Here is a 15,961-nt window from a genome sequence, read left to right on the forward strand (position 1 = left end):
CATGTTTCATACAAACAGGCCCCCAATGTTCCAGTTATTGCATACTGTGACCTTGGGGCAGGTTTGTGCTGGTGTGAAAAGCAAGAATCTACTGCTGGTGATTACCAGATGAACCATCCTGCTCAGTTTCCTTAAATCTATGGGGTTTATTTGAACTGATACAGATTAGTTGTGCAGGAACTGTTTGTAGGTTCACCTACTGATTCGTTGAAGCTGAACGGCTGTGGTCTGGGCTCATATGCACTCGTGAATGATGGCCATGCATGTGTTAATGCAGGTTTTTTTCCTTAGCAGATAGAAGAGTTATCTGCAAAATGGCAACTGCTCAGAAGCAAAGGAATTGTGTGGTATGATTTTTCTTGTGTATTTCAGCAGAGTGTGTTATTTGATTTGGAGAAATAACTGCATTTTAGCTGAAATAGTGCACCCAGGTGCTTTGTAATATTTTTCATTTGAAAATTACAGGCTAATTCAGTCTTTTAACTATGAATAAAGATGCTTGAGTCTGAACTTTGTGGTCATGCACTTGGTAGCAATCAGTTATGTCCTAAAACCACAGCAATGCCCAGTGTTAGGAATAAGCTTAACTTCATAAATGACAAGAGTCATGCTTTTCAATTAAATTAAAATGTTAAGTAGGCATTGGACCAGACTGTAGACTGCACAAGTTTGTTGTTGTGGGCAGTGATTAATTCTTTTTTTCCTCTAACTTTCAGAGTGCAGTTGTATTTCCTAACAAAATATCTACTGAACAGCAATCCCTGATGCTAGTGAAGAGGCTCCTGGCGGTAGCAGTATCCTGCATTACATACCTGAGAGGAATCTTTCCTGAAAGTGCCTATGGAACAAGATACATGGATGGTAACAAGCTGTTTTCATGATTCTTTGCAAAATTATAGGGTTGTTATGAAGTTGATGAGTGTTTTTAAAGCCACTTGGTCTTTTTCATTAAAGGTAATAACCATTTTCGATGATTGTAATGGAAACTTCACTAATACATTCATTGCAGCATCACCGCTATCTAACGAAATGCAAACTCAGCAATTAAAACCATGCCTACATCTGCTGGTAATGTTAATTTTAGTCTGCTTTTGATACATACTTTTAGGGAATGAACTTCACCTTCTTAGCCACATAGCTATATTTTGTCCTAAGTAAATATGAATGTATATGTTCTTTTTTTGAGATGTCTCTGTCAAAATTCTGAGGGAAGACAAGAACTGTCCTGGCTCTACTCAGCTGGTGAAATGGTATGTTAATTACAGTGTATGTATAACACTTCCATAGCATGTCAATTCTGAAAGATACCTTTTTGGTTGTTTGCATATACCAATAGAAAAGTTCACTTGCTGTGAGTGACCAACTGCCCAGGCAGTGCTTTTAGTGCATGGTATTTACTATGTTGACAATTTTCTTTTTTTAAAGAAAGTCAAAATGTGTGTTTTTCAGTAGAGATGTAATAGTTATACAGTTGCCTTTCTTATTAGAAAGACTTACAACTCAGTGCTTAGCAGAGCACAAGTCTTTGTTTGGAGAGTGAGCTGTGGGTGTTTGAGTGCTGAAGGGCGCACATAAATGCAAAAATCTAGCCAGTAGATCCTCTCTAGTTGCAGTGTTACCATTTTGCATCTTGACTTTATAGGTCTTGCTCTTAGACTTGTGTAAGAAAGTGGTAACTGTTAGCCTTTATATTCAAGGCAGAACTGTGTCTGCAAATGAGTCTATCAACTTGTAAACTCACATAGTTGAGTGTAAATATGTCACTTGATATTTTTATTTTCTTCCTGTTCACAGTAATTGTGAGATTTATTCACAGCTGCTCTTCTTGCTTTTTAAAAAAGGGTATATAAGGGCTTTGCTTTCTATGCACATTCCTATTTTTTTACCTGTATAAAGACCAGCTTTCTTCTTTCCACACTTTTACTAGTTGTAGTACAAGGTAGGGTGTTGGAAATAATGCTGCATTCAGCAGAAGGGGTTTGCAGCTGCTGCCAGTTTTGAGGTGTTTGGAGATGTAGGTCTGAGTTCTGATGTTAAAGGTGAAATTAGTCATCCACTCTGTCCATGTGCTGTCACTGGGGTGGGGGAAGACTTCCTTTACTGTACTCTGGAATTTCTTAATTGATCTTCTGTGGTAGAGGAAACTGAAGTGGCACCAAGTGCGTTTCACCTTACTCTTATGCATCAAACACTAGTGAGGGCAGTGGCATGGGTGCTGACAAGGAAAAGCTCCCTGTTTTTTGTGAAGGGTGTGCGCTACCTGTTTGGAGTTGAGAGGTGAGTAGCCTTTAACTCAGCATCAGGTACACACCAAACCCAGTTTTTCCTTGTTGACTATATTCAAAAGAAATGTTAGGAGAAAATAGGGTAAGTTTTGGTTCACTATTTGATTGTTGTTTGCATGTTACATAAAGTAAATTGCAACATCAAAATAAGGGCAATAATTCCTTTGTGCTTCAGAGATGTTGGATGTTCAGCCAAAGTACTTATTTATAAACTTGTTTATGAATACACGTGTTAAAGTTTGAAAATGGTAGGTGTACAGTTGCATTCTGTTTTTACTGATGAATTATTTACTTACAGATTATGTTTTTACTTTGCAAAGAGTTTAAGATTATTTGGTTTACAGAGATAGTAATTTCTTATCATTGCTAATAAGAGACTAATGGAAGGAGTATTTATTGCTCTAATAAAATCAGAAGGCTTTTTTTGGGACTGTTTAGTCAGAAGCAAAGCAAATGGAGATTAGTAGTAGATGGACAATATTTGATTTTTGCAGGATGTTAGGATGCTACGATGCCTTGCAGAAGAAATACGTAAGTTTTCCAGTATCATTTAGCTATTTTAGAAATATTGAAACATTCATTTATGCAAGTCCATTAGCTGCCAGTGTAGTTCTAGGACTTTATGGTTAGGGGATAGCTGTGCTTCAGTATGTTTAAACAGCTGGCTACAATGTGGGATGCACAGACATTTCAGGATAATGTTCTTTGTAAACAGAAACACTTAAAGCCAGGGCTATGTAGGAATTTTCTTCTGCCAGTTGAGTAAGTCCTTTCTTAAACAGATAAGGAGTTAAGTGTATGAAGCGGTTTCTCTTCAAACAGGCCTTAGTTGTCTATATTGGTTTCCAGAGCTATAGAAACAGAACACTTGGTAAACAGAAATGGCCTATGGAATACATTTAATGTTCTTCTTCAATTATGTTTCCAACAGCTAAGAATGATTGTCCTAGCAGTAAGTGTCCTTGAAAAGTAAGGTACATGGTTTTTTAAGGTAGATGCTTAGAGATGTGTACAGTTCTTACTCTGTTTCCTCTGTTTACTTTAAAAATACAGGTCTATACCCATCCAGAAGATCCTCAGGTAAATCTGCTAGAATATTTTACCGGATGACTAATGAGAGTATGGGTATAGTGAAATGTGTATACAAGCAATAGTACTTGTCCTTTTGGTGTGCGTTAATGTGAATGTTGTCTTAAAATATCAAATACAAGAATCACAGGAGCTTATCCGAATTGCCATGTAGTGAACGGCCTTTGAGGATCTAGGGTCAGGTTGGTTTCAGGCCAGTACAAGAAACCCAAGGTGGTGTTGCAGAGTTAAATGGCCATAAAGACGCATTGTCCTAACTCTGCATAACAAACTTATGGAACTTCTTTCTGCAAAACGCAGTAAGTTTTAACTAACCACTGGGTGTCGCTACGTCTCTGTTAATGTGGGTGAAACATTTTCATAGGGATTAAAATTTGAATGAATGTTTCATTTAAAAAAAAACTTAAAATGTTTTGAAACATGAGTTTATCATGGTGATCCCTGGAACATAATGTAGATCTTAATTTTATTTGATGACAGCTATATACATTAATACTGTTAATTGTTGTAGCATTGGAAAGCTGTATTTAGCGCATGTGAGTGGATCAAGAGTTGGACTATCGTTTTCTTTAAATGCAAGGTTAATAATTACTAGGCAGAAATAGTAGCAGTAGTTTGCTTGACAACTAATAATTTAATTACTGGATTTGTTTGCAGACAATTACAGAATGTTACCACTTCAAATTCAAGTACACCCACAATGGGCCACTCCTGGATTTCAGCAGGTACTGTCACAGACTTTATTCTGCTCTGTGGTTTTGCATACAGCTGAAAGTAAGAACTTTGGATCTCTTTGTTTCCTTTTTTAATTCTGGATCTTAAGATTAATTTTATCAACAGATACTACTAGTTTGGACTTACTCTTAAAATACAATGGTAACTTTGTCAGATTATGTTCATATTTTTAAATACACGCTCAAAAGATGACTGTTAGTGTCAGAGTCCAATGCTCTCTGACCAGGTCCTCGAAGATATTCCATGCCTGGAGGGTGAAATGTTTAATATCAGCTTTACTGATCTGAAGATACTTGATGTTACATGGGGTTTCTCATTTAGCAGAGATGATACAAAATACAGTGAAAACACAATACAAATGTAAGCTGTGCTTAGCAAAGCATAGCTATTGCAATACACAGTTCAGTCAATACCAATGTGATTCCTGTCACTGGTCTCTAATGTGCTTACTGCCGTGATGCCGGGCATCCCCAGTCGTGGGGAAGGAATATGCAGCTTGAAGCCAGCTCCAGCCCATTGCTCTCTGGAATTCTTTTGGTTTTTTAGTTTTTGTACTTTTTGGGCTGAGCCACATATTCACTTTCCCCCATACTGGTTTGGCTGACTCAAGGAGACATTCACATGCTTTTAATGAACTCTGGAAGAAACAGTTACACCACCAGTTGCTTCACTCATATGACATAGCTATTTATCTAAAATGAAGGCCATGCTCGGGTCCCCTGTGTGTTGAGATAAAGTTGGCTTTCTTTGCAACAGCTGTGGTGGTTGATGCCCTGTGTTATTCCCTAGCTTCATGAGCACATCACCCTTGCCCATCTCCAGTGGGCCTCATTCTGTTGTAGGGGCTTACTGGTCAGTCACAGCTGCAAGGAAATGGCTTATTTTAAGACAAGTATTTGAAATGTAGCAAGTTCATACCTAACAAACTTCTCCTGACTTTCCTCCTGTGTAAAATGCTTTTTAAATTAAAGAAAAAAGACTGCAGTGCTGCAGACCTAAGCCCTTTGGGCTGAGGTCAGTTACTTACCTCTGAAAAAAGTTTTAAGTCATGTAAAAAACACTAGTGGAAGGGGGTGTGACTCAGCCACACCACGTTGCCTTAGTGCATTAGCATGAAGTCATGCCAGACTGATTTGAAAATATAAGGCATGAGCCTACTTCTGACACCCTGCAGGGAAGGAGATGACCATCTGCAGAGGAGCGAGACATTTGAAACACTGCAGTTAAGGTGCATGCTTCCATAAGCAGTGCATGCTTCCATAAGCATTGCATGCTTCCGAAACACAGGGTTATCCAGTGGAATAACTGAGTTGCTTGCTTTGTGCTGGCTCTTCAGGTCCTCTAGTCCCTCTCTAAGCTGTGTGGCTGAGGAGCAGGGGAGTAGAGGGAGAGTGTTTTTAGTGGCAATAAGATGGGGTTTAGGTCAGCTGCTGGTAGAACAGAGACATGGAAATGTCAGAGCTGGATGCCAAGAGTCACTTAGGCACACATTTCTTATCAGTAACCATTCTTGTCACTTGTTTTATTTAAGGGAAAGCAAGTATGTAAGGCTTTCCAGAATTGGGGCTTTCAAAAGTAGCTACTTTTTTCTTTCTATCAGATTCAGTGTTTTTTTTTTAAGCATTGTGTAATGTAAAATACAGTAAGTTGGCCACAGCTGCTGAACAATAACGCTTTTGTGATGTCCCTGTCTCAGGATTTGATCTTCTGAGGGGCAGAGAAATGCAAGTCACTTAAACAGTATTAGGAATTGCAGTGCTTGTAATCTCAGACCTTAGGCAATAAATGTGATGTCTGCTTCTGACATTCACAGTCTGTTGAACCATAACGCTTTTGTGATGTCCCTGTCTCAGGATTTGATCTTCTGAGGGGCAGAGAAATGCAAGTCACTTAAACAGTATTAGGAATTGCAGTGCTTGTAATCTCAGACCTTAGGCAATAAATGTGATGTCTGCTTCTGACATTCACAGTCTGTTAAAGGGTCATGTATCGTAATACGAGGAACAGCTTACTCTGTATTAAAAAAATAATCTGAATACTTTGTCCATTTTTAGTAAGACTAAAAGGAGCGATTCCACAATCACCTGTGCAGACACCAAGAAAGCCAGTATCCTGCTTATTCGCAAGATTTATGTTCTGATGCAAAATCTGAGTCCATTACCAAATGATGTTTGCCTGACTATGAAGCTGTTCTATTATGATGAAGGTAGTATTTCCATATTACCTTAATTTATCAACTTTTCCCATGTTCCGACATTGGAAAAAAGTTCAAAGAAATATTTTAATGTATATTCCTTATGGTTACTGGGACTTGTTAAATGATGTTACTTTGCATCTGTCTGTCGTCTTGGATTTTAAAAATTGTCATGAGAAAGGATTTGGTCTTGCTGTAGGAACACAGTCTTGTCACTGACTTCATTGGAGCAAGGCTTTCAGTGTGTTCTAAAAACAAACTGAGTTTTCCTGAGTATGTTAGTATAGAATGTGATTGCCAGACTAGTTCTGGTTTGGATGACTATTTAAATGTAGTTCTGCTTTGAGGATGTATTACTGCTTTACAACAAAATCAGAGCTGCTAGCTCATCTCTTTGCATGTAAAAACTGTTTCACATAGCTTTAAGTGGGTTTTGCCTGTTCTGTAGGGGAAAAAGAATTTCATTTAGAAGTTGAATATTGGTAATTCCCTCCCCACACTGTTCTTTGAGTAGCCCTTTGTTTAAAGGGGAAAAGTCTTTGACACATAAGTTAAAATTAAAATGAAACATGTTCTTGTAAAACCAACACATTTAATTCTTTCTGCAGTTACACCATCTGATTACCAACCTCCTGGCTTTAAGGAGGGTGAATGTGAGGGGATGATATTTGAGGGGGAGCCTATGTATCTGAATGTGGGTGAAGTGCCAACGCCTTTTCATATGCTGAAAGTTAAAGTTACAACTGAAAAACAACGAATGGAAAATGTTGATAAAAGCATCCTAAAGCATAGAGAGACTGAGCACCTGGAGAGGCATGTTAGAGTTGACAGAGATGATCCAGAAGAGAACCAGGACATGAATGTAAGTGCAAATGTTTTGTGTAGCTTGTTGAATTTTTGTGTGACTTTTGGTCTAGAAAAGGGCCATTAATTGTTTTACTGCATGTCTTACTGTAACATTATTTAAAAACTCTGTTTCCAGATCCATTTAGGCAAGACAATGTCTTAGAGACATTTTTTGCTTTAATTTTACTGCTCCAGTTAATAATCTGTCATTGTTAAAGCAGTATCGAAGAAGCGTATCAGCATAATGCCTGTCAGCAGCAGTGTTGTTGGTAGTCATGTCTCAGACTTGAGAGGAAAAGCAGAGGGGTAGCTTTGTGCTGTGGGTGCCGGGGCCATTTGTTCAGTTCCACGCACAGGACACGGGTGGAACCTCCCTGGACCTATCCCATGGCAGTCCCAGTTCTGGCTGCTGCAGCCAGAAAGTATTGACTGGCAATAAATTTGCTTTGGGATCCTCTTGTACAGCAGTATATGTAGAGCTACAGCTAGTGATGCCACAGCTGAAGTTAAAACCAACTCTGTTCTGCTTTGGGATTTTTCCCTGGGGAAATTTGCCTAGAAAAAAGCACAAAGCAAAGCTTGCTGAAGGCACGAGTGCGTCAGAGTTGTGTGTCCTGCTGCGGGTGCTGGAGCACCCGAGATGGCTCTTGGGACTGTGCTTGTGCAGGCTTCAGCAATTGGAGGCGCGTGTTTCTAGGGTCAGTGGAGGCAGGCAGCAAATACTTTTAATCATGTGAGAATGTGCAACTATGTGTGCTAATTTATACTGTCCGTAGGTGAGAGAGGTGGAGCTTCAGGGCTTTTGTCCCCCCTCAGTTAGCATTGCTAGGGAGCCCTGTAGGTGATGAGTTGGAAATAAACCGCTTGGCCCTCTAAATCTGCATATGCCTCTAAGGTGCTGTTTCATAGGCAATAGGATGGAGGTAATTGATGTATCCTTTCAATACTATTGTTCCAATTTTAGTATTTTTTACGTATGTTTTCCTTGGTGCGTTAAATGTGTGCTGGCATTAATAATTGACACTGAGCTAGTCTGTCTGTTCCATGTCAGATGCAATTATTTGAAAACGGTTTGTTCCACTGAGAATCCAGGTAATAAGCTCTGGCCCTAAGTGCGAGTACCAACGCTCTGCCTTACTTGACTGCAGGAAGTGATAGACCTTTTTCTTAATCTAGGAGGATCCTGTCTTGGATAACAAAGTAGAAGATGAGAATAATGTAAATATTTCAGAAGCTCAAGGTAACGTTTACATTTTTCAAGTCTATTCAGTTTGTGCTTCTTTCCTGATGTTACTAAAATGAAAACTCAATTTTCTGACGTAGATCGCTATTCACTTTTTCTTTGCATACATTGCTGTGCCTTTATTTTCTATCGTGGCTTTGTTCTGTGAAGCACTTGGTTAGCAAATGCACCTTTTCATGCTTCTGTTGTAAAATTCTGATCTTCTGTTCCATTTTATCAGATAAGCTAAATTTAATGGGTTATATTTAGAAGTAAATTTTATTTGGTTTCTCTTGCTGTTTCTGTTACTTTACTAATATATTTAATTTCCACATAAAGCTTGCAGAGGTGTTGTGCTCTTGAATTCATTAATGCAGATGTGGGAAGCAGATTTCTCCATGCAAAAAATGGTCCAAGAGTATTTTTGTTTAAATCAGCTGTTTGGACTGTATGCTCACAGCTTCAGCCACTAAATAAGTTCAGCAGAAATACCACTTTAGCCACCTTCTTTGCTTAAGCTCTGAGTACAGTAGGCGCGTGGTCTGATGCTACAGTCCATGTGTGCTTCAGTCTGTGGTTGTGGAGGAAGTGAGACCATCAGGGCTTGTGTACAGAGAGTTTTTACATTGTGGTAGACTGAATGATACCATGTAAAAATACCTATCTGTATGATGCATGTTCTTCTGTACAAAGGAAGGTGTTCATTACTTGTGGTGGAGTTGCCGTCACTGGAGGTGTTCAAAAAATGTGTGGATGTGTCACTTCAGGACATGGTTTAGTGGGCAGGGTGGTGTTGGGTTGATGGCTGGACTTGATCTTAGAGGTCTTTTCCAACCTTAATGATTCTATGATTACTGTGGTTTGCTATTCCTAATACAATTGGTTACTTAAGCTCAATATTTTTGTTTTATGAATAATTGTGTGATTATGTCTGTGCTGCTGGCTTTTTCAGTGCCTTTTCTAGCTGCTTGCTTTCACAGCCTACTCTGGACCTGTGTGCCCTTCTCTCTCACTGTGCATTATATGGAGCATTTTGGTAATTGCAAGGGAACTTTTTTAACTTAAGTTTTAATACGTACAAGTTCTAGCAAAGCATTTTTGTTAGTATGAATCTCAGCAAACTGAGTTTCCTCAAGTAAAATCCCAACACTGTAAAATCTGTCAGTGTAAAACTGTAGCAGCAAAAAGCAAATTCCAGGTGGAGGCCTGTAAGGCAGCACTTCTCAAGAAGGTACCAAAGCCACTTTCTTTTTTTATTTTAAAAAGTTTCATATAACAATTTCAATAAGAAATTGAACTGAGTTTTGCAGAGAGTATAAAGGAAATCTTATATTTTGGAAGCACTCTGAGGACTCTTAGCACGGCAAGGCAAAGCTGCCTTCTCCTTTGTTAGCAAATAAACCATTATGCCCTTCCTGCTCTGCAGACATTAGGAAGTACCTGCTCATCCTTTCTGATGAAAAACAGCAGCACCTGTTTTGTTGGATTTTTCTTTGCCTTTATAAAGAGAGAGGTTCTGTACTGTTTGCTTACAATCATATAAATGTCCGTCCTCCACTGAGCTCTGAATGCAGAAGTGCCAATAAAATAACTGTCCTGGCTACACCACCCTGACTGCAGCTACTACCAGAAACATGCTCTGGAACCTCTCTACTGTGTTTTTATCTGTGCTCCAAGATGCAGACCCAGACCGTCTCAAAGTCAAAACATGAGACAGCAAACTGTCCTCAGGGACCTCTGAGCAGAAGCTTCCCTTTTAAGATTTTAGAGACACTAGGAGGAAAAGTAGATTATTTATCTTCAGATTCCCCAAGATAGCCCAGGAGCTCAAAGATTGAGCTTTGCTACCAAATGAACTGAAGGATCAATTGCTGCTTGTTGGCCTCTCCAAGATGGGGAGACCAACATATAGGAAGCAGCCTGACTATACTGGTACCCATGTGCTGTACATAGAGCACTTCAAACGTAGCAAAGAAAGGTCAAAAGAGGAAATAAGTGCCCTTTTTGGAAGAAGATTAAGTAGAGATGATGTAGATAAGTATGCTCAGAAGTGCTCTGATATGCTGATGTAAATAGGATAGCTAAAGGAACACAGTTCTCAAAACTTGTAAACAAACAAGTTTTATGACCAAAATCCAAATACAGTCTTTATTTGGATGAGAAGCCTATATAAAATGTTGTTTTTTTCCTGTAGCAGAGGTTGAGGCTTCTGTGGAGATAGTGAATATATGGCACTCCTAGAAGAAATGCCCATTAGTGCCGCTGCTTGCTCTGTTCACTCTTCTGAATGCTTGCATCTGCTTTGAAATACAACTCTGGTTCTGCAGACTTCAGAAACACTAAGTTTCTGTAGAAACTTCCTGACATGCTGCTTTCTACAGAACTATAAAAGTGGCAACTGTGTCAGTGCTGAGGCTTTTGGTCCTCCCGACCTGAACAAGACTAGCAGCTTGTTGGGGCTACCATGGTGTGTGAGTGCTTGTGAAGGCAGCTGGACAAAGCAAGTTGAGCCTGGATTTTTTTTAAAATGAGTTGGACTGTCCTGTCATTCAAGCCCAACATTGAACACTGTGCTGTGTGTTTAAATAGTGACATTTATCTTGTTTTTTTAGAAATGTGCAGCTTTGCAAGAACAGGTAACGCTTCCACACTGTTTGAAAATAATCATGGAAATGTATAGGAAACAGCATGTGTAGATCAGCATTTTTATCTTGACGATGCTAGTGGGCATAGGTTATTCCGGGCAGAACTGGAATAACCCCATAAAGTTGTATCTGGTGCTTTTAGAAATTCTAAGAAGTTCCAAAACCATGCAAAAATAGAGCAAATTCCTTGTCTTATTGAGTTGGTGTAATGTTTTATTTACAGGAGTGACAAGACACAGGAAAAAGCATGACACCCCGATGTTCTTCAGTCTGAAGCATAGTCGTCTATGATGCTTACATGCTTTTATCTGTATCCTAGGGAAAACCAGCATGGATTAGAAACAACAAAAAACCTCCAGAGCTGACTGCTCATTCTTTGTGGCCTGTTCATGCAGCTGCAGGCAGTGACAAGGGGATCTGTAGCTCCAGGCACTGCAGCCAAAGTGCTCGCTTGGGTTACAAAATGGGAGCCATCCGCTGGCAGCGAGTTCGGAATACGCAGAAGCTGTGCCAGCGTGGCCCTGCGGCACCGTTTGCCCGTTCTGCAGTGCAAAATGGGTTTGTGAGGCTTTTTAGCTTGGAAGCAAATCCCAATGTAGATGAGCCTTTAGCAGTACGGTATATAAACGAGTCTGGGGATCAAGCCCACTCTTCCAAAGATCCTGTGTATAAATCTGTACTACATAACAATAAGCATCTCTTGTGTTCCTGTGATAGGAAGTTGTGATAGGAAATCGCTGAATTAAAGATGTAAGAGCGTAATAGTTGTGGAATTAATGACTTGCAGACAGAGAATTGGAGCCCTTTTGAAGCACCAGTTCCCCGTGGTTATAAAGCGCATGTGCTCCTTGTGGCAAAACAGCAGTTAAGAGGCTGTTAGTCTGGTGTTGACAGTGTGCTTTACTGACAACTCTTTTATAGAACTGAGTTTGACTTGTGAAGACGACGACGTTCCAAAGGCTGGAGGGAACCAGAATCTGTGTGTTTCTAATCCTCAGGTATGAAAACTGCACTCCGTCACCTTAAATTTTTACTAGGGCTCTTGTGAAGCTTCTTTCCTACTTCGAGTGATTAATAGGTAATCTGCTAAAGGTTTATTTACTGCAGCCAGTAATAATGCCTTTACATTTTACTTAATTGTTTCTGTAAAACACGGTAAATATTCTAAAGCAATAACAAGAGGCTGTTCTGGTCATACAGTTTTCAAACCAAACAGCTGGTCTGATTTATTAAGAAAAATGTGAATGCAATTTCCATGTTTATAAACTGCCATAACTAAACACTCTGCCTGATAGAAATTTCTCTTCTAATTCTGACAGACCAAGCCTTGGTTAAAGGTTGATTGAAACTTAAAATGCAGGTTTACTACTCAGACTTAAAACTCGGGCTATATTCCCTGCCTGTATCAAAATGGTGTATAGATGTGGAGGACTACTTCAAACGCAGGTCCTTAAGATTTCTTAAAACGGAATAGCCCTAGGTAACTGAGTGACTTACTGTGCAAAAATAACTGATGCTTTGATCTGTCAGGGCTCTTTGACACGTTCAGCTGTAAATGCTGCTGTTGACTTCAGTGGGTATACTCTTGTATTTAAATTTCAGCTCAAATGCTTTGGTGAGCAGAGCCAGAGCTCTTTGTATGCCACAGCACTGAACCCTGCTGTAGCCTCCAATATATTTTTTTTTTACTGCTGTCACAAGGCAACTTAAATTTTCTGATTTTTAGGTTGATCATTTGGCCAGTAAGACATCTGAACTTAATGTGTCAGAGAGCAGGACAAGAAGTGGAAAGATATTTCAAACCAGCACTGTTAGTACTGTTTTTTATCTAGTTCTGTTCTTTCTATTTCTGTTCTTTAAGCCTTTTCCTGTTCTAAACAGTGAATAAAACACTAAGCTTTATAATTCATGTTGAAAGAATGAATTTCTCATCACTTCTAAAATTCCCATTAAATTGAACACATCTGGATTCTTAGTGTCAAAAAAAATCTGTTCCGAAGAGTTAAAAGCTGAGTGTTGATGCAGTTAACACAGGTTAGAAAAATTCATTAGGATTGACTTCCACCTTGAGAATGCATGTAGCCAAATTACCTGCGGGTTTAAGGCATTTTTGGTAGGAGTGTGTGTCAGCAGAGATCCCCAGCCTGGTGTACCATATGCTTGCTAGTGGTTTTACTTGGAATACATGAGGCCAAAATTCTAACCTCATCTGACTCATTCATACCAAGAAAAATCCAGTCTTTCTTCGCTTAATTGCATTGCAGCAGATGAGTCCTGTAGTCAGTGCTCCTTTCAGGGAGCCAAATTCCTCCAGCCTTGCACAGGTGGAGCAGAAGTTGTCTTCAGGGTGGAACTTGGCCTTTGGGGCTGGTATTGGGGGCCCCCAAGTTGCTGCCTTTACCAACTGAGCTTGGTAGCTTCAGCTTTGTGAGGCTCTGGGTGGCCCTGACAAGATGTCAGCAACGCTCAACTCGCGCATGTTCAGGGTTACTGGTAGGTTCTTCTCAGAAGATGATGTGGGGTGAATGTTACCGTTCTAGTAAAGAAGTGCTCTTCGTTTACAGTCAGGATGGGAAGTTGTGTGTCAAGGCCAAGGAAAATGGTACCCTTCCTGTGCCTGCCCAGGAAAGCCCTTCCTTCATTTTTAGTGCAGTAGTTGTGTAAGGGTTTGTCAAGTGCAGCTCAACTTTTGCCAGTAGTTTTCTCCTAAACTAATAGTTGCCTTATTTCTGTAAAGGTTGATGGAAATTGGGCTTGGGAGCATGCAAAATTTATTCCTCAGCAGAATGCTCTAAAGAAATCCAAAAGATAAATTGGTCTGTGTTTTAAAAACATCTGTGTATGGAAGCTGCATGTGAAAAGGGCTAACGGAATTCGCAACAAAGGCATGGAGTGGAGATGTGAAAATTCAGAATAAACCCAGTAGATTCAATCTTCTTATAAAGGTGCTGCTTACTGCAGAATAGAGGGTTTTTTACTTCCAAGCCCAAGGTCATATGCAGTATTTTTTGTTATTCACTGGTGCCAAAAAAAAAATGCTCACTATCACTGTTTCCTTTGAAAAGGGTTTTATTAATGAACTTAATACTAGAATTTAAACAAAGCATAGTTGCTTTAAATAATCAACAGCAGAGCTAAAGGCTGAATTGTCATCTCCTCACATGTGTGCAAGTCAAAAATAACTGGATTAAACTCAGGTGAGCCTGTGTGGTGCTGAGCCTCCTCCCCTGTTGGTGTGGGGTGCTCTGCTGCTGTGCGAAGCTCACCTGGTGCTGCCTGGCTCTGCACTCTGCAGGTGGGGCCACTGTGGTGGCTGCCAGCTGGTCATGGAATTGGACTTGAGGTGTGTTGCCTCTGTGGAAGGGGAATGGCTTTCGTTATGTTCTCTTGAAGTTGTGACACACATGAGGTCCTGCTGCTGTTACAGCATAAATACATCCCAGCCCTCCTTCAGTAGTTTGGAGGGAAGGTAAATTCTGACAGAAAATAGTACCCAGGTTTTACTCCAGGCTTGGCATGTCTGGGCAGGGACCAAGTAATAGCAAGGTTGAGCTGGATGCTTGACATGCAGCTCTCGATGTCTTGTCCAGGGTGGGCTTTTCTCATGTTAAACTTGCTAATGCCATGGAGCAGGCCACAGTCTGCTGTGTGTCAGCCTGTAATGCAATATTTGTTTTTCCTTGGCAGGTTCATCAGTTTGAACTCTCATCTAGTCAAGATGTGCTGCCAAAAAGGAGAAAGATCAGTGAACCAAAGGAGCAGTTTTAGATACCTATCTTCCTGCTGTTTGTTTGGAGTTCTGCACACCACTGCCATTTTGTTGTTTAATGTGAATGTTCATATTTAAATATCTTTTAGGTATCTTTTCTGTTCCATTTTTGTAGTCAAAATAGTGAGTATTTTAATGAAAGAATCTGTTAAGAAGCCTAGCTGAAGACATCAGAACTGACTTCTTACAGGAGGTTGTACCCCATCAGGAAAGACCGAAGGTACCTGACTACCGATGTAACTGATAATTTCTGTAACAAAGGTGATTTGGGGGATTGAATGCCCTGTTTATGATGTGTTTAAGGCCTGATGGTGATTGTACAATGTTAATTACCCACCACATGAGGTTTCATGGGTAACTTCGGGCTGTATTTCAAAGCTGAGGATCTCCTTGTCTGGAACCTCCTCAAGTCATGGGCTGATTTCCAGAGCTTTGCTGAGTGGGTTCAGGAGGACTATAGTGTCAGTTACAGCAATACTACATTTTTTGCTTTTATTACTGGGACAGTTGGAGGGGGCTTGATTATTTGCATTTCTTCCAGGCTGAAGGCACCAGACTCAAGTGAAAAACAAGCATTCTTCATACCTTCAATTACATTATTTCATGCCAAAACATAGGGATTTCTGTACAGCTGTGAGATGTGTAATTACAAATGAAGTATTAACCGGGCAGGCATCTGTTATAATGGTGTGAGATTATTTGAAGAAACGTGTATGTAATGATTAATCGCAGAAGTTGGATGTGGTGCCATTTCTTTTCCTAACAAGAAAGTGTTACTGTCTCTGTTCTGTAAGTGAATTGGAGTGAAGCTGTTGCTGTCTTTAGGTGGGGATAGCTGGACTCTTCTTGGCATTGTACTTTCGAGAATGTCTTTCTCTTTTCTTAATTAAAACACTGGGACCATGCCGGTTGCTGTGTGTGTCTCTACTGTGGCGGTTGGCGGACATGGGGGGCTCTCGCTCTGCAGGCGTGGGCTGCTCGCTCCCGTTCCGGCCAGCGGTTGTCTGGGGCCGCGCCTGTGCGGGGTGCTGGGGCGCGGGCAGCACGCCAGAGCAAGGCGAGAGGGGACAAAAAGAGGTTGAAACGGGCCTCGGCGGGGAGGCAGCCGTGCGAGGCCGGCGCTCGCGTTTCTCTCCACCGCGCTGAACCGGTTCCCTGGGATTTCCTGAGCGATCG

The 15,961-nt window shown here is 40.4% G+C and overlaps 1 protein-coding gene across 1 annotated transcript; it reads left to right on the top strand.

Annotated features, from left to right (window-relative positions):
* Positions 1-314: 314 nt before the first annotated feature.
* On the top strand, positions 315-14,784 carry HORMAD1 (HORMA domain containing 1). Its single transcript, XM_010295789.1, has 13 exons — positions 315-347; positions 717-861; positions 1,187-1,250; positions 2,780-2,816; positions 3,217-3,237; positions 3,339-3,365; positions 4,032-4,099; positions 6,164-6,315; positions 6,912-7,165; positions 8,329-8,389; positions 11,938-12,014; positions 12,743-12,826; positions 14,704-14,784. The coding sequence occupies exons 1-13, from the start codon at positions 315-317 to the stop codon at positions 14,782-14,784; spliced, it is 1,104 nt and encodes a 367-aa protein (XP_010294091.1).
* Positions 14,785-15,961: the final 1,177 nt, after the last annotated feature.

This window comes from Phaethon lepturus, unplaced genomic scaffold (assembly GCF_000687285.1).
Source record: "Phaethon lepturus isolate BGI_N335 unplaced genomic scaffold, ASM68728v1 scaffold20260, whole genome shotgun sequence".
Lineage (NCBI taxonomy): Eukaryota > Metazoa > Chordata > Aves > Phaethontiformes > Phaethontidae > Phaethon > Phaethon lepturus.

Excerpts from the sequence above, each read along its gene's own strand:
- HORMAD1 (XM_010295789.1), top strand. The coding sequence starts at position 315 with ATGGCAACTGCTCAGAAGCAAAGGAATTGTGTG. Across the intron at positions 348-716 it reads AGAAGCAAAGGAATTGTGTG|AGTGCAGTTGTATTTCCTAA; the intron begins GTATGATTTTTC and ends TCTAACTTTCAG. Across the intron at positions 3,238-3,338 it reads TAAGAATGATTGTCCTAGCA|GTCTATACCCATCCAGAAGA; the intron begins GTAAGTGTCCTT and ends TTAAAAATACAG.